The sequence below is a fragment of the Phocoena phocoena genome, chromosome 1 (genome assembly GCF_963924675.1).
Source record: "Phocoena phocoena chromosome 1, mPhoPho1.1, whole genome shotgun sequence".
Taxonomy (NCBI): Eukaryota; Metazoa; Chordata; class Mammalia; order Artiodactyla; family Phocoenidae; genus Phocoena; species Phocoena phocoena.
In genome coordinates this window covers 38,022,945-38,047,283 of record NC_089219.1, presented here as the reverse complement: position 1 = coordinate 38,047,283, position 24,339 = coordinate 38,022,945, and the positions used below count along the sequence as shown (strand labels likewise).

The window sequence follows — 24,339 nt, the reverse complement described above, 5'->3', positions numbered from 1 at the left end:
TCATCTTCCTGGTATGGGAGAGGGAGATGTCTTTGCAAATAGAAATATATGCCCTGCCTTTAGACAGAAAAGGGGAGGGCAGAGAGTTCCTCTTGTGTCTTCTGTTTCTTAATTGCCTTCAGCTCAAAATAATCCTCATGCCAAAGTGGCATATTTTGGGGTGGTATATTCTTTTTTTTTTTTTTTGGCGGTACTCAGGCCTCTCACTGTTGTGGCCTCTCCCGTTGTGGAGCACAGGCTCCAGACGCACAGGCTCAGCGGCCATGGCTCACGGGCCTAGCCGCTCCACGGCACGTGGGATCTTCCTGGACCGGGGCATGAACCTGTGTCCCCTGCATCGGCAGGCAGACTCTCAACCACTGCGCCACCAGGGAAGCCCAATTTTAACCATTTTAAGTGTGTAATTCAGTGGCTTTAAGTAAATTCATAATGTTGTGCAACCAGTACCAATATGAATTTTCAGAATTTTTCATCATCGCTAACAGAAACTTAGTACCTATTAGACAATAATTCCTCCGTTCTCCCCACCCCACAGTTCCTGGTAACCTCTATTCTACTTTCTGTCTCTATTAATTTGCCTATTCTGGGTACTTCATATAAGTTGAGATAAATATACAGTATTTATCCTTTTTGTCTGGCTTATTTCAATTAGCATTATGCATTCAGGATTTATTCATGTTGTAACCTGTATCAGAATTTCATTCTTTTTTAAGGCTGAATAATATTCCTTTATATGTGTATACCACATTTTATTTGTCTGTTCTTCTATTGATGGACACTGGTTTGTTTCTGCCTTTGGCTATTGTGAATAATGCTGCTATGAACACTGGTGTACAAGTATCTGTTTGAGTCATTGCTTTTAATTCTTTTAGTATATACCTACAAGTGGAATTGCTGGATAATCTAGTAATTTTATGTTTAACATTTTAAGGAACCACCAAATTGTTTTCACAGCATCTGTACCATTTTTACATTCCCAGCACCAATGCACCAGGGTTCCAATTTCTTCAGATGTTTGCCATCATTTGCTATTTTCTGTTATTTTGATAATAGCCATCCTAATGGGTATGAAGTGATAACTCATTGTGGTTTTGATTTGCAATTCTCTAATAACTAATAATAATCTTTTCATGTGCTTTTAGCCTTTCGTATATCTGCTTTGGAGCAATAATATTCGAGTCCTTTGCCCATTTTTTTTTTTTTTTTTTTTTTTTTTTTTTTACGGTATGCGGGCCTCTCACTGTTGTGGCCTCTCCCGTCGCGGAGCACAGGCTCCGGACGCGCAGGCTCAGCGGCCATGGCTCACGGGCCCAGCCGTTCAGCGGCATGTGGGATCCTCCCAGACCGGGGCACGAACCCGCGTCCCCTGCATCGGCAGGCGGACTCTCAACCACTGCGCTACCAGGGAAGCCCTGCCCATTTTTTTTAATAAGTTTATTTATTTATCTTTGGCTGTGTTAGGTCTTCATTGCTACATGCGGGCTTTCTCTAGTTGTGGCGAGCAGGGGCTTCTCTTGTTGTGGAGCACGGGCTCTAGGCATGCGAGCTTCAGTAGTTGTGGCACGTGGGCTCAGTAGTTGTGGCTTGCAGGCTCTAGAGCGCAGGCTCAGTAGTTGTGGTGCACAGGCTTAGTTGCTCCGTGGCATGTGGGATCTATCCCGGGCCAGGGCTCGAACCTGTGTCCCCTGCATTGGCAGGCAGATTCTTAACCACTGCGCCACCAGGGAAGCCCCCTTTGCCCATTTTTTAAATTTAGTTGTTTGTTTTTGGTTGATTTGTTCTTTATGTATTCTGGTTATTAAACCCTTGTAGATATATGATTTGCAAATACTTCCTCCCATTCTGTCAGTTGTCTTTTTCACTTTTTTGATGGTGTCCTTTGATGCACAAAGGTTAAAACATTTTTTTTTAACTTTATTTTTGGGCCACACCTTGCAGTATGCAGAATCTAGTTCCCTAACCGGGGATCGAACCTGTGCCCCCTGCAGTGGGAGCGTGGACTCCTAACCATTGGACTGCCTGGGAGGTCCCTAAAAGTTTTAAATTTTGATGAATTCCAGTTTATTTTTTCCCTTTTGCCTGTGTTTTTGGTGTCAAATCCAAGAAATTATTACCAAATCTAATGTTGTGAAGATTTCCCTATATATTTTCTTCTCAGATATTTATAGTTTTGGCTCTTACATTTAGAACTTTATCCAGTTTGTATTAATTTTTTTTTTTTATAGCATGAGGTAGGAGTTTAACTGCATTATTTTGCATATGAATATACAGTTTCCCCAGCCCCATATGTTGTAAAGACTTTCCCAAAGATGGTCTTTGGACTCTTGTCCTAAATCAGTTTACCATATACATATGAGGGTTTATTTCTGATTTGTCAGTTCTGTTCCATTAGTCTGTGTGTCTGTCCTTCTGCCAGTATCATCCTGTTTTGATTACTGTAGCTTTATAGTAAGCTTTAAAACTGGTTAGTGTGAATCTTTTAACCTTGTTGTTCTTTTTCAAGATTATTTTGGTTATTCAGGGTCCCTTTTAATTCCATATGAATTTCATAGCTTTTTCTAGTCCTACAAAAAGCCTATGGCAATTTTGATAGGGATTACATTGGATCTGTAGATTGCTTTTGTCCATCTGTGAACCTAAGATGTGTTTCCACTTATTTATGGAATTGTTTTCTTAATTTTCTTTCAGATTGTTCATTGCTGGTTTATAGAAATATAACTGACTTTTATGTGTTGACCTTGGACCACTACAACTTTGCCAAACTTATTTATTAGCTCTAGTAGTTTTTTTTAAATTAATTTATTTTTGGCTGTGTTGGGTCTTTGTTGCTGTACACGGGCTTTCTCTAGTTGCGGCAAGCGGGGGCTATTCTTCATTGCAGTGTGTGGGTTTCTCATTGCAGTGGCTTCTCGTTGAGGAGTATGGGCTCTAGGTGCATGGGCTTCAGTAGTTGTGGCATGTGGGCTCAGTAGTTGTGGCTCGCGGGCTCTAGAGCACAGGCTCAGTGGTTGTAGTGCACAGGCTTAGCTGCTCTGCAGCACATGGGATCTTCCCAGACCAGGGCTTGAACCCATGTCTCCTGCATTGGCAGGCAGATTCTTAACCACTGTGCCACCAGGGAAGCCCAGTACATTTAACTTTGATACAATACTTTAATCTTCTATTTGTACATTATTTGTAGATTATGACCAAAGAAATAATTTTTTTACAGTATTGTAGCCCCTGAACACTTTCTTTAATTAAAAAAATCAAAGTGAATTTTTGAAAAAATTTTTTAAAAAGTCAGAAAACACAACAAATTAAAATGAAAAATTATTCATAACTATTTTTGGTTTTTTTTTAAACATACATAAATAAAGCATGCATATATAGGTAAAGTGCTCTCCTGTGTTGCTCCCAACATTCCTGTTGTATACACTATTAGCAGTTTGTGTATTCTTCCAGATGTTTTTATGCATGTATATACATACACACAAACATATATGTGTATATGTTTGTTCTTATGTCTACATATTAAAAACTGGATTTGAAACATCTTTATGTATGGCTAATATTTTAAAACTTGTAATATAATTTTTCAAAATGGGAAGAGAAGTACTGTTCATTGTCTACTAGATAGAAACAAAAGTGCTAGGTATTTTATGAATACTTATGTAGGAAGGTATTGGGTTGGCCAAAAGTTCTTTTGGGTTTTCCTGTAAGACCTTATGGAAAAACCTGAACAAATTTTTTGGCCAGCCCAGTATTTGCTCAGGTGCATTTAATTTATCACTCAGCACTGCAGTGCTTACTCAGTGCAAGAATCACTTTGTCAAGCGGTTGAAAGGTAATTAATGTACCCTAATTAGCTTCTCCCTTTATGTGTTCCACTTGACCTACTTAAAATGTATGTGATTTGTAATTTTTCCCTTTATTTATAATATCATAATCTGGAAGTGACATATAGATAAAAATATGCTTATCTCCATGTAATAAGAAGGTTATGTAAGGTAAATTTTTACTTACTTTCGTCCAGTAAATTCTATAATTTACATGGAGGGAGATCAACTGCTAGAGAAAGCAAAACATTTAGTTTGAAGACTCATGTTAGTTTAGTTGAACTAAACTTGAACATACTCATGATTTTAAGAATGATGAATTATCTTGAAGTTTATCCTTTTGGATTATAAAGTTCATAAGTATAAAGACTGTGTCTGTCTAGTTCATTGCTGTATTCCCAGCTTTTAGAACATAGAAGGTATTCAATAAATACTTGTTTAATTAGATGAGAATGTAGAAATAGGCCAGTATTTCATTCATTCTTAATTGTGTTCTTTTAGCAACTTTATGTAGGAACGGCTTTATAATCATTTCACTCTTCTTATATTTCTGCAGATGAGAAAAGCAGGTTTTAAGGAGGCTATGGGAGCCCTTTGTAATACATGTGACGTGGTCATTATCTGTTTGGTGGTGGTGGAGCTATCAGTAAACTGTCATTATCCATAAATAGCAGATTCCGCAAGCTGCTGGTCAACTCAGTTCAGTATAGAGCTCCCCCAGAGAAGGAATATAGACAGCAGCAAGTCTCTGTGGCTCCTTTTGGTGATTAGGTTGTAACCTACCTGCTGATTCAAGGAGGCGAATTGGTTCTTGTTGGGCCCTCCTGGTCACGGCATTCAGTTCAGTAAGGACTAGGTTTGAGAAGCCCAGTGTTTGAATTTGAAGTTTTCCCAGGAGGGGATCAGTTGTTCCTTTTGCTGGGTTTTCATTGCACCTTACTTTACTTTTATTATAGTTATTCACCTCATTCTGCTGAGAATTATGGTTAGGTGTTTCTAAGTGTCATTCCCTCTAGATTTGTTCTTTTGAGTGCCTTGTCTTTGTACCTTTCATAGTGATAGCAAAGTGCTTTTGTATAGCACACGTTTAAACTGTTAACCCTTATACGTAGAAGAATTTTAAATTCTAAAAAATTATAGTTCCAACTGTTGCTACTTTTATAAGCCACATCCTTTTCAAAGAAGATAAGTATAAATAAGTAGCCAATTAGAAAAAAAAAAGTATGGATTATAGCAAGCTCTCCCCCATCTAGTGATTTCAGAAGCCTGATTTTTTTTTTAAAAAAACAGCTTTATTGAGATATAATTCACATACCATACAATTCATCCACTTAAAAAGTATATGATTCAGTAGTGTTTAATATATTCACAGAGTTGTGCAGCCATCACCACAAGCAATTTTGGAACATTTTCATTACCCCCCAAAGAAACCTGCATACATAACTGCATACATTAACTGTCATTCCCTTTTCCCCTTCAACTCAACCATTATTCTACTTTGTCTTCTATAGATTTTCATGTTCTGGACAATGGAATCATATAATATGTGGTCTTTCATGACTGTTTTTTCACTTGGTCTAATGTTTTCATGGTTTATCCATGTTACAGCATGTTTTATTCCTTTTAACTGCCTTTTAATTTATAATTAAATATTAAATATATTTAATTATATGTATATGTATTCACACACACACTACATTTTATTTATTCATTTGGGTTGTTTCCACTTTTTGGCTATTATAAATAATACAGCTATGAACATTTATATACAAGTTTTTGTATGGTTGTATGTTTCATTTCTCTTGAAATATACAGCTAGGATTGAATTGCTGGGTTATATGGTAACTGTATGTTTAACCTTTTGAGGAACTACTAGACTGTTTTCCAACCAGTTGCATCATTTTACATTTTCATCAGCAGTGTATGAAAGTTCCAATTTCTCTACATCCTCACCAACACTTGTTATTATCTGTCTCTTTGATTATAGTCATCCTAGTGGGTATGAATTGGTATCTCATTGCAGTTTGATTTTCATTTCTGTGATGCCTAATGATATTGAATATCTTTTCATGTGCTTGTGGGACATTTGTATATCTTCTTTGGAGAGATATCTATTCAGATCCTTTGCCCATTTTTAATTTTAGTCACTTTTTTTTCTGTTAAGTAGCAAGGTTCTTTATGTGTTCTAGATACAATTTTTTGCCAGATATATCATTTGGCTCTTAACATTTAGGTCTTTGATCCATTTTGAGTTAATTTTTGCATATATGGTGTGAGATAGGGGACCAACTGCATTCTTACATTCACATTGTTCCCCTTTCCCCACAGTATTATCTATAACTTTTTTATTAATTAAAAAAGAAGTTTTTTTGAAACAATCTAAAACTTAATGTTGCAAATACGATACAAAGAACTTGATTTCTTGAACCATTCAGAGTAGGTTGCTGACATGATAGTCCATGATGACCATGTTTGTGTGTATTTCCCACCAATAAGAACATTCTCCAATGTAACCACAATACAACTATCAAAATCAGAAAATTAACATTGATGCATTACTACCATCTCATCCTCAGATCCCATTCAGGTGTTGCCATTGTCCCAGTAATGTCTTTTATAACAAAAGGAGCCAGTCCAGACTCACACATTGTATTTAATTGTCATGATTCTCTAGTCTTCTTCAATCTGGAACAGTCCCTCAGTCTTTCTTGACTTTCATGACCTTAACATTTTTGAAGATTCCAAGCCAGTTTTGTTTTTCTTTTTTTAGAGGGAATCTTTTTTTTAAAATAAATTTATTTATTTTATTTATTTTTGGCTGTGTTGGGTCTTCGTTGCTGCGTGTGGGCTTTCTCTAGTTGCGGCTAGCGGGGACTACTCTTCGTTGAGGTGCGTGGGCTTCTCATTGCGGTGGCTTCTCTTGTTGTGGAGCACAGGCTCTAGGTGTGTGGTGCACAGGCTTAGTTGCTCCGTGGCATGTGGGATCTTCCTGGACCAGGGCTTGAACCATGTCCCCTGCATTGGCAGGCGGATTCTTAACCACCGCACCACCAGGGAAGCACCAAGCCAGTTATTTTGTAGAATGTCTTTCAGTTGTGGTTTGTCTGATGATTTGTCTGTGGTTTGTCTGATTTCCTCATGATTAGATTCAGCTTATGCATATATGGCAGGTATTTGGCAGAAGTGATGTTGTGTCCGTGATGCATCCTGTTGGGGGCCCATGATCTCACCATTACTGTTGGTAGTAACCTTGATTAAGGTATATTTGTCAGGTTTCTCCACTATTAGTCTTTTTCAATACTTTTGTGATTAATAAGCATTTGTGGGAAGGCCTTTGAAATTATGTCTTCCTCATTAATCTTTCAATTTTTTCATTTATTTATTTATATCTGTGTGGACACATAGATTCCTATTTTGTTTAATGGCTTATATTCCCTTACTATTGTTATTTGTATTGATGCTCCAGTTATCCCAGATTTGGTAGTGGGAGCCCCTTCAAGCTGGCTTCTTTGTTCTTTTGTCATGGCCCCTCATTCTTTCAGTACTTGGTTACTTTTTAGCACAACATAATGTTCCAGGTACATTTGGTACTTGCTCTGCCCAACCTCAGCCATTTCTCCAAAGAGCCCTGGTTCCTTTTAGTAGAGAATGGCATTAGAAACCAAGATCTGGGTGCTAGGTGTGCATATTAGGATTTTGCTGATCCCAGGACCTCTCAGGGGACAGAGCTAGGGAATAGTTGTATTTTCTATAAGTACAGACATTTATATCTATCTATCTATCTATCTATCTGTTGAATTCCATGAGTTCATATCAATAGCTGCAATTGCAGTCCAAACCAGGGGGTTCATTCTATTTTTCTACCTTTCCATATCTGTAACTTCCTTTTTAGACTGTGAGAACCCCAGCTCCTATTATCTATAATAGTTCTACTTATTTGATCCATTTCTCTGTATTACCCAGTCTTTCATAGTTATTGCTACATTCTGTCTACCCCCTCCCATCCCCTGCCCAATTAGAAATTCTTTGCATCCTAATCTGGCTTTGCCCCACTGTGTTGGGATGCCCACCTCCTAGGACTGTGTCCTTGTTAGCTTGGTCTCCAACACTCTGTGCCACCCGGCTCCCAGGCCACTGCCCTTCTTCTTCACTCATCTTCAACACCCCACGCCAAGTTGCCCTCTTGAGGATTCCCTCTTCACCCTGCTGGAGCTCTGAGATCCTTGTTGTGTAGCTGCCCTCAAACATGGACGTAGTCCTCCCTCACCTGCTTTGGGCTCTGACACCAGCTCTTGGCCATCATGATCAGCTCTCCCTTAATGGCTTTTGGACTGAATTGTTTGTGAAGGGGCTTCATGTTGTCTTTTGAGAGAGAAGTTTTTTGGACATCTGTTTAGAATTTAAAGTTTATTTTTTTTTTAATTTAGAACTATTTTATTTGAAGAGATTTTCTTCGGTAGTTCTAAACACGAAACGAATGCTGTTTGACCGCTTCAGAGGCATCATTGTATTTAAATGCATCATGTGATATATTTACATTTTAAGCCACGCTTGAACTTGAAGACTCAATACAAGCTTTTTAAAAAAATTTTTATTTATTTTTGGCTACATTGGGTCTTCGTTCCTGCGCGTGGGCTTTCTCTAGTTGCAGCGAGCAGGGGCTAGTCTTCATTGTGGTGCGCGGGTTTCTCATTGTGGTGGCTTCTCTTGTTGCGGGGCACAGGCTCTAGGTGTGCGGGCTTCAGTAGTTGTGGTGCATGGGCTTAGTTGCTCCACGGCATGTGGGATCTTCCCGGACCAGGGCTCAAACCCGTGTCCCCTGCATTGGCAGGCGGATTCTTAACCACTGCGCCACCAGGGAAGTCCCAATACAACCTTTTTATTATTTTTAAAATTACTTAATTTATTATGTGTGTGTGTACAAATACACATTTTTTTAGCCTTTATTTCTTTTGAATTTAATTTATTTTTTTATATAGCAGGTTCTTATTAGTTATCCATTTTATACATATTAGTGTGTATATGTCAATCCTGATCTCCCAATTCATCACGCCACCAACACCCCACCACTTTCCCCCCTTGGTGTCCATACGTTTGTTCTCTACATCTGTGTCTCTATTTCTGCCCTGCAAACCGGTTCATCTGTACCATTTTTCTAGGTTCCACGTATATGCGTTAATATACGATATTTGTTTTTCTCTTTCTGACTCACTTCACTCTGTATGGCAGTCTCTAGATCCCTCCATGTCTCTACAAATGACCCAATTTCATTCCTTTTTATGGCCAATACAACCTTTTTAACAAAGAAAGTATGTTATAACAAAACATAACTATTCATTCTACAGATTATCATTTTTCCTAATATGACCACTAAATATAGAGCCCCTATTAAGTTTTTTTTAGAAAAAATGACACAGTAATGCAAACTACATTTCCCTTCTCTTTACTAGTAATAAACTATGACATCCATTTGACAAAGCACTTCCCAACCCTACCAAAGTCATTTCTGCAACCTTTGCAAATCAAAATTGACCATCTTTTACACTTAATCTGTCTCCTGTAAGGAATGGATGTAAATGGTTATGTCAAGTGCAGAAGTCAGTCTGTGTCAGTTGGTGTGTATTTTATATTGTGTTCTTAAGTTAACACCAGAAAATGAAAAATAAGTACTCTTATGTGAATGAAACATACCCTTTGATAGTTATCACAAAGGCAGAATCAACTGATTTTTAGTCAGGACTAGTGTCTCAATGTCCATTTCTTTATTAATGCTTTTTATGGAAATATGTTAAAGGCATAGGTATAAACGCACATGTGAACAGCTTACTTCTCTCCCAATAACCACTTGCCTGGCCTTGCTCCTCTTTTTCATGGGATCAAGCTACTGAGCCCTCAGCTACAGAGGCTGTGGTGCCTAGTCAGTATTTTTAAATAAAGCAGATCTCATATCATCCTTTTCTGAAAAATGAAGTACAGAGAAGACTATGGAAAGTAGTGAGAAAGAGCATACTGTGAAAAACAAAAAACCAAAACCATAGGATGTGACGTTCAAATTTAGAGAAGAGCTGGTTCATGATAACTGTCAGTAAATCATAAAGTAGGGGGCAGATTGGGCCAGGACTGGAGAGGCAGGAAGGCCAGGGAGCCTCAGTGCGCCTGACAAAAGTGGGCATGCTCCAGATGGACAGTCTAATTACGACCATCATGGCAAACATTTTCACAAAGCTGTAAACTCTTCAAGGCCAGGGACGGTGGCTTACGCAAGTCTGTATCCCCACTTCTTAGTACTTTCTTGCACATGATAGACATTTAGTACGTATTTCTGGGAACCAGGGAACTGAGCTGAATCAGCTCACTGCTTTCGAAGCCATTTTGTGTGGTGTCTATTCATGCAATTCATTCACTCCTCTGCCTAAGGCAGGGATGACAAACAGACTTTATCTCACTCTGATGGACTGGTAATGGATGCCTGGAAGCATGAATGCCACAGATTTTGAGGGGACTTCCTTGGCAGTCTAGTGGTTAAGACTCCACGCTTCCACTGCAGGCGCACGGTTTCAATCACTGGTTGGGGAACTAAGATCCCCGCAGGCCGCGCGGTGGGGCAAAAAAAAAAACTGCATAAAGAAAAAACGACGTGGATTTTGAGACCAATTCCTGGCATGGAGGAAAGGAGTGCCGCTCATTCACAATGCCACCTTGAAAGAATGGTGGCACAGACATTCTCTTTTCCCCACCCCTGGTCTAGGAGAAGGGAATCCAACGAAAAGCTAGTACTTTATAAGAAGGAAGTAAACGCAAATAGCTCGAATATTTCAGTTTTTCAGGCAATTATTGGTAGAGTTCTAAAAGGACTCTTTCTTTGGCTAATGTTTAACATTTAATATAAAATAACTCTTAATTTGATTTATAATTATTTGAATCTTAATGTACATTGGTTAATGAGCTGTGTTTGACTGAGGAAATTAGAAAACAAATAATAATTTACATCTACAAAATAATAATATTCATTTCTCTTCTAGCTCTTCCACCAAAGCCACCTAAGCCAATGACTTCAGCCATTACAAATGGAATGAAGGACGGTTCTGTTTCTCTTCAGGATGCAGAATGGTACTGGGGGGATATTTCAAGGTAACTAGAAGGGTACTATAATTGAATGAAGTTAAAAAAAATAATTTTGAGATTATGAGTTAAAATAAAACATTTTTAATGCCCCACAAGTTGTCATTTAAAGATTACCATTTAAAAAATTGTTTAGGAGAACCTTTCAAATTTTCTAAACGCTTTTCTTCCCACAAAAAAAAGTGACAAGAAAATCTTTCAATTATGGCTGTGATTATTACTTTTAATACTGTATTGAGGATAGACTTCTGAATAAATGAAACATACATTTAGGATAGGTGCATGTGTTTTAGGATAAAAGATATTTATCTGTACTTAATTTTCCTTAACTTTTCTGTTTCTAAGGCAATGGTTCCACAATCTTTGCATGCATAAGAATCATGGGGTAGGGTCCAGGAATCTGCATTTATAACCTCCCCAGGTGATTTTTATGCACCCTTCACACACCTCCTTTTGAGAAACAGGACTCTAGTGTAGATTTGCTTTTTGAGTAAAATGTGGTTTTGGGAAGCTTTGAACTTACAGAAGGAAAAAATATATATGTATATATATTTTAAAATTTGAACATTGTATTTTCTTGTTTTTAAAAAGTCCTATCCATTTCTGCCAAGTCAGATTCCAGGTTGCTTCTATATTGCTCAATATGCTTGTCCTTCTCTTTCTCTTGTCTGTTCTCTCCCATTACAAAGTAGCACTCATTTCTCTTTTTTTCCTTATCATTTTAACCATCTTTAAATATACAGTTCAGTGGCATAAAGTACATTCACATTATTGTTCAACCATCACCACCATCCATCTCTGGAACTCTCATCTTCCCAAAGTGAAGCTCTATGCCAATTAAACACTAACTCCCCTTTCCTCCTGTTCTCCCCAGCCCCTGGCAAACACCATCCTGCCTTCTCTTTCTATGAATTTGACTATTCTAGGTACTTCATATAAGTGGAACCATATAACATTTGTCCTTTTGTGTTTGGCTTATTTCACTTAGCATAATGTCTTCAAGGTTCATCCATGTTGCAGCGTGTGTCAGAATTTCCTTTTTAAGGCTGAATACTATTCCATTATATGTACATACCACATTTTTGTTTATTCATTCATCTGGACATTTGGCTTTGGTGAATATTCGGATTGTTTACAGCTTTGGGCTATTGTGAATAATGTTGCTGTGAACATTGGCATATCAATGTTTGTTCAAGTTTCTGCTTTCAGTTCTTTGGGTGTATACCCAGAAGTGGAATTTCTGGGTCATATGGTAATTCCTTATTTAATTTTTTTTGTTGTTGTTGTACGCGGGCCTCTCACTGTTGTGGCCTCTCGCGCTGCGGAGCACAGGCTCCGGACGCACAGGCTCAGCGGCCATGGCTCACGGGCTCAGCCGCTCCGCGACATGTGGGATCTTCCCGGACTGGGGCACGAACCCATGTCCCCTGCACCGGCAGGCAGACTCTCAACCACTGCGCCACCAGGGAAGCCCCTCCTTATTTAATTTTTTAAGGAAGACTTAATATATTTCATATTCAAATTGATCAGAAAATTAAAATTTTAGCAGTGTACAATAAAAGGATCTGTTATATTTAAATACTACTTAATTTATATTTTAAGACCATGTGGTTCTATAATTCAAGTTTCTTTTATGCTCTGCCATTTTCTTTGAGTCTTCTAGTGTTGTTCCTTAAAGGCCTAAACCAGCTCTGCAGAAGGAATTTGTTATCAGTATAAATTCAAATTGGAGAATATTATATTAAAGGCTGTGAACTAAGTAAATTATCTCCACTCTGATCTGACCCAGCTGCCGCTGTTGCTTAAACTTAATCTTCTTTCTAAACAGCTGTTGTTTTTTTCTGAAACTCTACAAGTTCATACCTGCCTAAGGAAGCCCTGAAGGCTTAATGGAAACACTATTCCCTACAGACAGTTGAAACCTGGAAGAGTTTAAAAATCAAATACCCTTCCTTAGATTGCATAACACCAAAAATCAAAACAGAAAGAAATATCTACGGGGAGGAACTAAGTGACCTCTGGCAGCCCCCATGATTCAATAACCTTAGACGTACCTACCTCCCAACTAGTCTTAGTGATAATATGTGAAAAGAACAACCAACACTTACATTTTTTTCATTTTTCCTATAATTCTGTTCTTCAGGGAGGAGGTAAATGACAAATTACGGGACATGCCAGACGGTACCTTCTTGGTCAGAGATGCCTCAACAAAAATGCAGGGAGATTACACTTTGACTCTGCGGTGAGTATTTTTCAGCATTTTGGCTAGGGTTCTACTAGGATTATTGATTTCTGGGTATACAAAGATTCCCGTATTTTATTTAAATCTTTACATACAAATTTTTTCATATTTTTATTTAATTTAGATACATAATTTTTAGTTTGGCTAACAGTCCTTTTTCTACACATTTAAATATTTAAATATAATATTAAAAAGGCAACAGTTTTTATTTTTATGTAGCAATAAGACAAAAAGGCTTAAAATTCCTAAATGTAATAAGTAAGAAATATACTGTTGACCTTATGAGTGAAGGAGAGGTCATGGGCACAGCCTAAGGTTATTAATGATGTGCTGGGAATCCACCCCTCCAATAACAAACTTCAGAGAGTAAAACTCAACATAGTTTAGGCTGATGAGGATATGTAGAAGATAAAGCAATTCTCAGCCTATATCATGCCATCCATGTGGGCGTATTAGAATCTCATAACGTGGATGTATCATTCTTTATATTTACAAAGATGGGATGTATATATATTTATAAAAAAACTTTATATATATATATATTTTTTTTTTTTTTGCGGTACGCGGGCCTCTCACCGTTGTGGCCTCTCCCGCTGTGGAGCACAGGCTCTGGACGCGCAGGCTCAGCGGCCATGGCTCACGGGCCCAGCCGCCCCGCGGCATGCGGGATCCTCCCGGACCGGGACACGAACCCGCGTCCCCTGCATCGGCAGGCGGACTCTCAACTACTGCGCCACCAGGGAAGCCCTATAGATATATTTTTAATTAATTAATTTTTGGCTGTGTTGGATCTTTGTTGCTGTGCACGGACTTTCTCTAGTTGTGGTGAGTGGGGGCTACTCTTCGTTGCGGTGCGCAGGCTTCTCATTGCGGTGGCTTCTCTTGTTATGGAGCATGGGCTCTAGGCACACGGGCTTTAGTAGTTGTGGCTCGCAGCCTCTAGAGTGCAGTCTTAGTAGTTGTGATGCATGGGCTTTTTTGCTCTGTGGCATGTGGGATCTTCCCGGACCAGAGCTTAAGCCTGTGTCTCCTGCATTGGCAGGCGGATTCTTAACCACTGTGCCACCAGGGAAGCCCAGATGGGATATATATTTAAATAGGTTGGGGATACTGTATTAGATATTTCCACATTCAGTTTTAACAATTAACATAGCCTAAGGGCAATAAAGTCTTGTGATTTTTTTTTTTTAAAGGAATATCTAAAGAAAAGAATAATGATAACAATAGTGACAATAACAACTTCCTTGTACTAAGCATTTTACATTCAATATCTATTTATTTATCAAAACAACCTTATGAGGTAGGTATTATTAATATTTCCATTTTATAGATGAAGTAACTGAAGCTTAACTTTGTTAAGAAACTTGTCCTAAAGACACTTAGCTTATAAGTGGCAGAGGATGAGTTCAAATCCAGACTTATCTATCTCTTTGTTGCCTTTCCAGCCTAGTATCTTTAGGAAAAATAATCCCATATTTTATGCTAGAAATTTGGGGTTTATATCAGTTTCTAGTAAAGACATTAATACCTTAGGACTTCAGTTGTGCTGAGGAATAATTAGTGTTCTACAGTGATTCATTCAGCTTAATTTTTTCCCATTCCAGTCAGGCTTCTGTCTCTACTACTCTACACGGACAGCTAAACCAATGGCCACTTCTCTCTTACCTTACCTGACCTCTTAGCAGCATTAGTCATAGACACTTCTTAGAAACAGTTTATTGTCTTGGCTGTTGTGACATCACCCTCTCCTAATTTCCTTCCTAACTCCTTTGCTCAATATCCCAGGGCTCAGAATTGGGCCTCCTTTTCTCCATTCTCCCAAGGTGAGCTTGTCCTCTCCCATGGCTTTAATATACAGCTTCATGGTGATGATTCATAAACCTTATCTCCAGCTCTGACCTCCTGAATTCCAGATGCATATATCCAGTTGCTACTTAGATAACTAGAGGACATACTAATTTTAATATAATCAAAGCAGAATTCTTGATTTCTAATGCATCTCCTCTACCCAGACTGTTTCTCTTCTAGTCTTTCCTTTTTTCAGAAGCAGAACCACGATCTCTACAGTTACTAGAACCACAAATCTTTTTTTTCCTCCCTTTCCCTCAGCCTCACATCCAATCCATCATTAAACGAGCCCTGCCAACTCTACCTCCAAATCTACATCCATAATCTCTTAACACTTCTCTACCATCCAAATCTAAGCCACCATCTTCTTGCTTATATTTCATAGTTACCTCCTAACAGATTTGGATATGTAGAAAGTTGGGAGAGAAGATTTGCAGGATTAGGTAACAATAGGAACAAAGATATGAAGGTGAGGAACTAGAGTCCTGTTCTGTGAGATGCAATCCCATTTGCCTAGAGGGTAACATTTGAAAAGAGGAAAAAGCAGTAGGGGATAGAAGGTTGGAAAAGGGTCATGTTGAAGAGGGCTTTGAATTCTAAAATTTGGAGTTTGTGTTTATTATCATAGGGAGGAGGGGGAACCATTTCATTTTTTTAAAAAATTTATTTATTTTTGGCTGCGTTGGGTCTTCGTTGTTGCATGTGGGCTTTCTCCAGCTGCAGCCAGCAGGGCCATTCTTAGCTGCGGTGAGCAGGCTTCTCATTACAGTGGCTTCTCTTTGTTGCGGAGCATGGGCTCTAGGCACGTGGGCTTCAGTAGGTGTGGCACGTGGGGTCAGTAGTTGTGGCTTGCGGGCTCTACAGCACAGGGTCAGCAGTTGTGGCGCACGGGCTTAGATGCTTCGCAGCATGTGGGATCTTCCCAGACCAGGGCTTGAACCCCTGTCCCCTGCATCGGCAGGTGGGTTTTTAACCACTGTGCCACCAGGGAAGTCCCCCATTTCATTTTTTAAATAGGGAAGTTATATGATCAGACCATATTTGAATAGAAAAAAATAAAAGAGGATAGAGACTAGTAAAGAGTTAAAAGGCTATTATTAATTGAGAGGGAATGATCATCCAGAATTAGATTTATTCTTTAATCATTTAATATTATTGAGTGCCCACATTGTTCTAGGAAAAGGAAATGATGGACAAGTCAGACATGGTCTCTTGTCTATAGTGTTTATATTTGGGAAGGGGTATTAGTGGGGGAGAGGGAGACAAAATAAACACATAAAAAAGAAATGAGGGAGTTCCCTGGCAGTCCAGTGGTTAGGACTTGGCATGGCCCTGGGTTCAATCCCTGGTTGGGGAACTAAGATCCCGCAAGCTGCGAGGTACAGCCAAAAAAGAAATGAGACTGAATCACTTTGTTGTACACCTGAAACTAACACAATATTGTAAATCAACTTAGTTCAATAAAAAAAAAAGAAAAGATAATTTCACAGTGTATGAAGTGCTATATAGGGAATACATAAGGTTATCTGATAACAGAATATGAGGAAAGGGAATTTCACATAGTTTTCATGAGGGCCTCTCTGAGGATATGACTTTGGAAAACTGAAGGATTAGAAAGAGCCAGCCAGAAAAGTGTTCCAGGGAGAGGGAACAGAAAATGCAAAGACACTGATTTTGGAAAGATTTGGTGGATCCAATGAATGCAGAGACTGCTGTGCCTGGCTTCCAGTGTGAACCAGAGTGGTAGGAGATGAAGTTGAAAGTGGGGAAGAGCCCAATGCAGAGAGCCTGATGAGCCATGGTAGGGAATTTGAACTTTATTTCTGAGTGCAAAAAAAATTAATAAAAGGTTTTAAGCAGGAAAATGACATGATTGAAAGATTAAATGAACTATTACGTAGGATGGTGGCTCTAGGAATGGAGTTGAGGAATCAAAGTAAGAGGCAATGTGGAGCTAAGAGCTAAAAGAATTTGATAATAGAAAAGGTATGAGGTTGAGGAGGAGTTAAAAGTGACTGGTTTGACCCCTGCGGGGCTTAGAATGAATGTGCCATTTATAGAAATAGGAGAGCCAGGAGCAGTTGATTTTTAGCTGCTTCAGAACTTCCAGGTTAAAAAATATCTAGAATATGGCTAGAAATTTAGGTTTAATGCTTAGGAGAGAGTATAGGGCCAGAAAAAGATTCAGGTACCATCTATACAGAATAATTGGAATTTTAAAGAAAGAGTTTATTTTGGAAAAAATGGGTAGAGGCTGAAGGCAAATTTTTTAAGGGAACAACTGTGTTTAGCAGTCTAAGAGGTTGAGAGAAAAGAGTAATGTCCTAGAGGTCATGGGAGTATGAAATATTAAGAAGGAAGTGGGGATGGAGGGAAGGAAGGGAGTAGGGAAATTTCAGTCACTGCAAAGAATCTGAGCCTGGGATAGAGGAAGTGAGCAGAGTCTGAATTTGGTGACCCTCAAATGAGAGGAATGAGAGTGAAGTCAGACTGCAGAGAGTAGGTGATGAGAAGGTAGTGGTTTTTCAATTCAGTAACCATTTAAAAAATCAGCAAATAGTATTTATTATAGAAAATCTGGATAGTTAACAAATCTTTAGGAATCTGATATATGCCAGGCATTGGGCCAGGTGCTAGGATATAAGAAGGAATAGCATGATTCTTCTGTTCAAGAAGATTACAGTGAGGGAGAGGCATAATTAAAAATCCACCACCACAATTCCTTCATGTCTTTACTTCCCTCCTTCTCTGTTTAGGGTCCATGGTCCACTATTAAAGTTACCCTTGTGAATATATCCTCTCTCCAAACTTGCTCCTCTCTCCCTTCATAGTAGTCGTCTAACTATATACCAACACTTGTTAAATTCAACTCTCCATCTATTTTTTGCTTATACCTGGGCAGCTGAATGTGGAGAAAAATACATCATGCTGATTGGTCTCACATTAACTTTGTGACTGCTAATCTTAAGTGGGCATTTAGTACTGCCCAGCTAAATTTGCATTTCCGCAATCCATTTGCTCTCTCACTTTTCCTAGATGATAATTTCACATATACTTTTTTTTCTCTTCAGATCAACAACCCACCTCCTTCCCGTTTAACAAGCTGCTTCCTGTTTCTCTGAGGACATGGAAGCAGTTAGAAGCCATAATTCCATCATGCTCCTGTTGCTATAGCTGTCAACATGAATGTAAATACTCTGCCTTTTTCCTGTTCCATTCATGTCCTTGTCCAAGATCCTGTTGTGGACTGGATCCCATCCCATCCCTCTAACCTACTCAAGGACATCACCCTAGGAATTATCTTGTCCTTTCTTTTGTATCAACAGTTTTTGTCTCGTTACTGAGCCGTTCCCATCGGTATATAAATATGCTATACTGTCTCTCACTTAGGAATAGTAAATAAAGAATACTCCCTTGACTCTCTTTCTCTTTTCAGCTATTTCCTTATTTCTCTGCTTCCATTTACAGCAGTATTCCTCAAGACAGTTCTCTATAGGCATTTCTTCTATCTCTTCTTTCATTCTCTTTAATCCATTCCAGTCAGGCTTCCATCCTTACCATTCCACTGAAACCATTTTGTCAAGATCACTTAGTGATTCTCTACTTTGCCAAGCCCCAAGATCATTTACCCAGTTGATTATTTCCTCTTTGTTGAAATGCTTTTTTTTTTTAATTGCTTTTTTTGGATACCATTTACTTATTAATTCCCCTCTCTTGGTTTCCTTTGTCATCTCCCTGACCACTAAACATTGGTGTACCCCAGGACTTAGACCTCGGACCTTTTCTCTTATTCAACTATGTTCATCTTCAAATAACATCTATAGGCTGACAATTCCTGATTTAATACATCTAGCCCAGAACTTTCTCCTGAACTTTAGATTCTTCACATAGGCTGCAGGATCCTCTGCTCTTGGATGTTCACTAGGCATCTCAAATGTAACATGTCTAAAACAAAAATGTTTTTTCCTCTTTAAACATGTTATTTTATATATCCTTCTTCACTCCAATAAATGACAATTCCGTTCTGGCTACTTAAGATAAAAACCTTGAAATCATCTTTACCTTGTCTCTTTCTCTCATATCCATATCCAGGCCACAGCATATCCTGTCAGCTCTCTCTTCAACATATATTCAGAATCCCACCATTTCTCAGTGTCTCCACTGCTACTACCCTTGTCCAGGACACCATCATGTCTTGCCTAGATTATCTTTCCACTCTACCCCTTCCCACTTTGAATGGTCTCACCTCAACCTAGCAGCTAGAATGAGCCTTTTAAAACACGAAATAGATGATATCATTCTGCTCAGACCCTCTTGTGTTTCCCTGTCTTACTCAGCAAAATCCAAAGCCATTACGATGACCCATAGGCTATTAAATGATCTAAGCTCGTTTTATATCTTTTACTTTGTCTCCCACTACTCTCCTTTTTGCTCATTCAGCCCCAGCATCACTGGCCTCATTGCTGTGCCTGGAATATGCCAAGCTTGCTTCTACCTCAGGGGCTTTGCACTTGCCGTTCCCTCTGTCTGGAAAACTTCTTCCCCAGATATCTGCTGTGCTAGCTCCCTCAATTCATTTAGGACTCTGCTAAATGTCACCTGAACAGAGTGGTTTTCCTTGTTTAACATGTATAAAATAGCAATCTCTCCACCCCCAGAATGATCTCTTCCCTTTACTCTGCTTTATTTTTTTTCCAAAGGACTTAATACCAGTTGATATATCTAGTTGTATATTTTATATGTTCTATCTTAATGAAAAATTCTTTATCCTCTTTATAAATATGGAGATACATTCCTCATGCTGCTGAACTGGAAGTTCTGTGAGAGCATGTACTATATCTGGCCTGCTTATCATTATGTCCACTGTGCCTCATACAGTTCCTGGCACATAGTAGATGTTCAATAAGTTTTTTTGAATGAATGAGTGCTTTTTAGCTTTTCTCTAGCAGAAAGACCAGCTTGCATTTATTGTGGGTATATGTGTGGGTATATACACCTATAGAAACTGCATATGATTAGGTGGTCCTTCTAATGTACATTTTACAGGAATAGTTCTTCATCCATCTAAACACTGACCTTCTGAGCATTAAATTTAAATCAATCCATAGATTCAAACCAATTGTGTTTGACCTTTCACAAATCCCAGTGGTTCATTTATCATGTGTAATGGCATGGCATAAAGAGATACAGAAGCATATTTTTTCCCCATTAAGTCTGCATTCTGCTATAAGAACAGTTGAGTGGGAATGGTGCAGTATTTTGCTATGATATAATGAATACATCTGCTCTGGTTTTAGATTATACCTTATGGGACTTGTAAAACATTGCCATTTTAAGCTTTGGTTATAAATTATCTTTTAAGGGACCATTGGATATGACTCAGTAAGCAAAAGTGGTCTAAACTATTCAAGCATCAGATTACATCCATCTAATATAAATGACTCTTCAAAAGCTGTACTTTGTAAAACAGTTGAATGACAGTTGAATCATTTACATATTGTGATAGCCTAAATAAATAGTCATTTCCAAGAATTATAAGCAAATATAAAAGAAAAAATAATGTAAGGTGCTAGATTAATTGCTCTGTTATAAATCATTCAAGGAGCTTAATTATGTTTGTGCATTAACAATAAAACCTTGAGTGCTGTGTTGGTGTATGTGTGACAAATGGTTATCATCCCCCTTCACGTAGAGATTGCTTCTGCTTCCCTCCACAGACACACAACCACGTATCTTTAGATCCCAAAGAGATTGTCCCTGTTCTTCCTGATATAGAATTTAAATTTAAAAATTCATTCAGAAAATAAACAAAAGGTACAATTTACTTGTGTTTTGATTTTTCTTAGTGATTATTTTTGCTAAATTTGTTGATACTGGAAGCTGTGTGAGTATGCTGACCTTTAGTAACCAAGATATTTTATAGACAAAAGAAATAGTTGTAAAAAAATATGATATTATGTATACTTCTACACACATAACATGTGCCTTTTTACCCATTCCAGTTTCATTAACATAGTAAAAACTTGTTTATAATGTAATACCAAGCTTTCATATCTCCATGTGAAAGTAGTACTTCAATAGAATTTTTTGGGAAAAAAATCTACAGTTGTTGTCTTGTTCACAGGAAGGGAGGCAATAATAAGCTAATAAAGATCTATCATCGAGATGGTAAATATGGCTTTTCTGATCCTCTGACATTTAATTCTGTGGTGGAGCTCATTAGCCACTATCATCATGAATCTCTTGCTCAGTACAATCCCAAACTTGATGTGAAGCTGATGTACCCAGTGTCCAGATACCAACAGGTATGAGTACACAATTTTTTTTTGGCTGTGCTGTGCAGCATGCAAGATCTTAGTTCCCCCACCAGGGATCGAACCTGTGCCCCCTTCAGTGGAAGTGTGAAGTCTTAACCACTGGACCGCCAGGGAAGTCCCATGATTACACAAGCTCTTGATAGCTAATTGGCAAGTCATTATTTAACAACATCATTTGATTCTGACTTACCAGGCTTATCAGTTAGAAAAAAGAAGAAATTTAGACGTTTAAAATTTCATACTTAAGATTTAAGATATTTTTAGAACTTATTTTGTGGCTACTACTCCTTAATAGCTTGTTGTATGTGTTTATTAACTTTATATAAAAATACTTCTGTTTATGTTTCCTATTCTTTATTTCTTTTGTTTACCTGTATAGGATCAGTTGGTAAAAGAAGATAACATTGATGCAGTAGGTAAAAAACTGCAAGAGTATCACTCTCAGTATCAGGAAAAGAGTAAAGAGTATGACAGGCTATATGAAGAATATACCAGAACATCCCAGGTTAGTATATTTTTGTTGTTTAGGCCAATAAGTATGCAATAAGTATTATAGTTATATCGGATTTTCTATAATTTTTTAATTTTCTATAATTCACCTAACAATCTATAGCTGTCTTAATATCTTTTTTAATTTAAAAAGTTTTTAAATTTACTTTTTATTGATGTATAGTTGATTTACATATATAAATTCTTATATATATTTATATATAAAAATTATTTTTCAGATTCTTTTCCATTATAGGTTATTACAAGATATTGAATATAGTTCCCTGTGCTATACAGTAGGACCTTGTTGTTTAAGCTGTCTTAATATCTTTTTGTTTTTAATTGAAGTATCCTTGATTTACAATGTTGTGTTAGTTTCTGGTGTATAGCAAAGTGATTCAGTTATACATATGTATACGTATTCTTTTTCATATTAATATCTTTTAATATCAAATAAACTGGTTTGAATAATACCAACTTATTACTGAATAAGTTTTCAATAGGGTATAAACACCATGCTCCTATACATCTTTATTCCTCCCCCTTTATATTGTTACTACCACTGATTACATTTTTATACATTGCCAGTTAGCATAGATTTATAATTATTGTTTTATGCATTTGTCCTTTAAATCATATAGGCTTTTATATTTACTTATCCAGTTACCTTTACCAGTATTCTTTATTTCTTCATGTAGCTTTTTTTTTTTTTTAATATTTATTTGGCTGCACCAGGTCTTAGTTGTGGCACGCGGGATCTTCGTTGCCTCATGTGGGATCTTAGTTGCAGCACATGGGATCTAGTTCCCTGACCAGGGATCAAACCCGGGCTCCCTGCACTGGGAACTTGGAGTCTTAGCCACTGGACCATCAGGGAAGTCCCTCTTCATGTAGCTTTGAGTTACTGTCTAGTGTCCTTTCATTTCACCCTGAAGGAGTCTCTTGAGCATTTCTTGTAGGGCAGGTCTAGTGGTAACAAACTCCTTCAACTTTTGTTTATCTGGGCATATCTTAATTTCTCCTCCTTCATTCTTGAAGGACAGTACTGCTGGTTATAGAATTTTTGGTTGATGGTTTTTTTTTTCTTTCAGGGCTTTAAATATGCCTACCCACTGCCTTCTGGCTTCTATGTTTCAGATGAGAAATCAATTATTAATTTTATTGGGGGTCATTTGTATATGACAGGTTGCTTCTCTCTTGCTGCTTTCAAAATTCTCTCTTTGTGTTTTGACAATTGGACTATAATGTGAAATACTTGTTTTTTTAATATGTCTATAGTTTATAATTGTTAACTGTGAAGGGTATTCCAGTATTACTGTGCTTCATGGTACCTTGTTTTGACCCTAGAATTAATGTTCTTGATTTCTCAGCCCCAAAGCCCTTGATCTTATTTCTAAGCTAGTGTCTGTGGTGGGCAGTGTAAAGGTAGAGACTGCACCAGGAACCTCAGGACTGGAGGAGTTTATTAGGGAATATTGGCCTGTGAGGATTATAGGTTAGGTATGAGATATAGTGCTGACTGGGGAAAGGTGTGGGATTACAGTGGCCAGAATTGCCGTAATGGTCCATTTTTCTATGTGAGATGTTTGATTTCATTTTATTTTCAGGTTTTCTTTTATTAGTTAATTAGTTATTCAGAATGATTTTAATAACTTTTTTTCCCTTTTCTGATACTTGTGTCTGTGGTGTGCCTGTGTGTGTATGCTTTTTTTTACACTGCAAATTTCAGCTTTTCTGTATTCCTTTACCTCTTCTAGGTGCATTATCTGTGATGAGGTTGGTGTTTGAGTTAGAATGGGGAAAAAGTTACTGAGGAATCAACATATGTGGTCAACATTAGGGATGGTGAAATTATCATACATATAATAGAAGGTTATACAGCTATTAGAATAGTTTTCAGAAATTATTTTAAAACTTCTTGATTTTTAAAAAGTGAAAAAGTTATGTAAATATGTATGTTAAATTCAATATAAATGTTGCTGAATTCTATGAATTATATCACACAATGTAAAAGTCCCCATTCCCCAGAGGCAACTGCTGTTATTAAGTGCTTCTTAGGAATTCCTGATGACCTGAGAAATGCTAATGATGTAGTTTCAGGTAAAGGAGACAGCATTTAGAATTGTGTGTACATGATTTCAGCTGTGGGTGTACCTACTCGCCTGAAGGGAGAAGACTTTATAAAAACATTCTGGGATGTTTTGGGAATAGAATTAGAGAGATTTGGGGAAAATACAGTTAAAATAGAAAGAAGGAAATAATAAAAAATAATATGCATGTATTATTCTGTAACAAAAATGGCATTTCTTCTTTTTAAAACAAAATGAACACTACCAAACGTAAAATAGAAAGCTAGTGGGAAGCAGCTGCATAGCACAGGGAGATCAGCTCGGTGCTTTGTGACCACCTAGAGGGGTGAGATAGGGACGGTGGGAGGGAGGGAGATGCAAGAGGGAAGAGATATGGGGACATATGTATATGTATAACTGATTCACTTTGTTAT

The 24,339-nt window shown here is 37.8% G+C and overlaps 1 protein-coding gene across 3 annotated transcripts in view; it reads left to right on the top strand.

The window, feature by feature from the left end:
* Positions 1–24,339, top strand: part of PIK3R3 (phosphoinositide-3-kinase regulatory subunit 3) — an 80,334-nt gene that overhangs the window by 35,158 nt on the left and 20,837 nt on the right. For all 3 annotated transcript variants that reach the window (XM_065898224.1, XM_065898223.1, XM_065898221.1), the window contains 4 exons: positions 10,841–10,949; positions 13,084–13,182; positions 21,155–21,335; positions 21,727–21,852. In XM_065898224.1, coding sequence (XP_065754296.1) covers positions 10,841–10,949; positions 13,084–13,182; positions 21,155–21,335; positions 21,727–21,852 — 515 coding nt within the window. The remainder of the gene's footprint in view (positions 1–10,840; positions 10,950–13,083; positions 13,183–21,154; positions 21,336–21,726; positions 21,853–24,339) is intronic.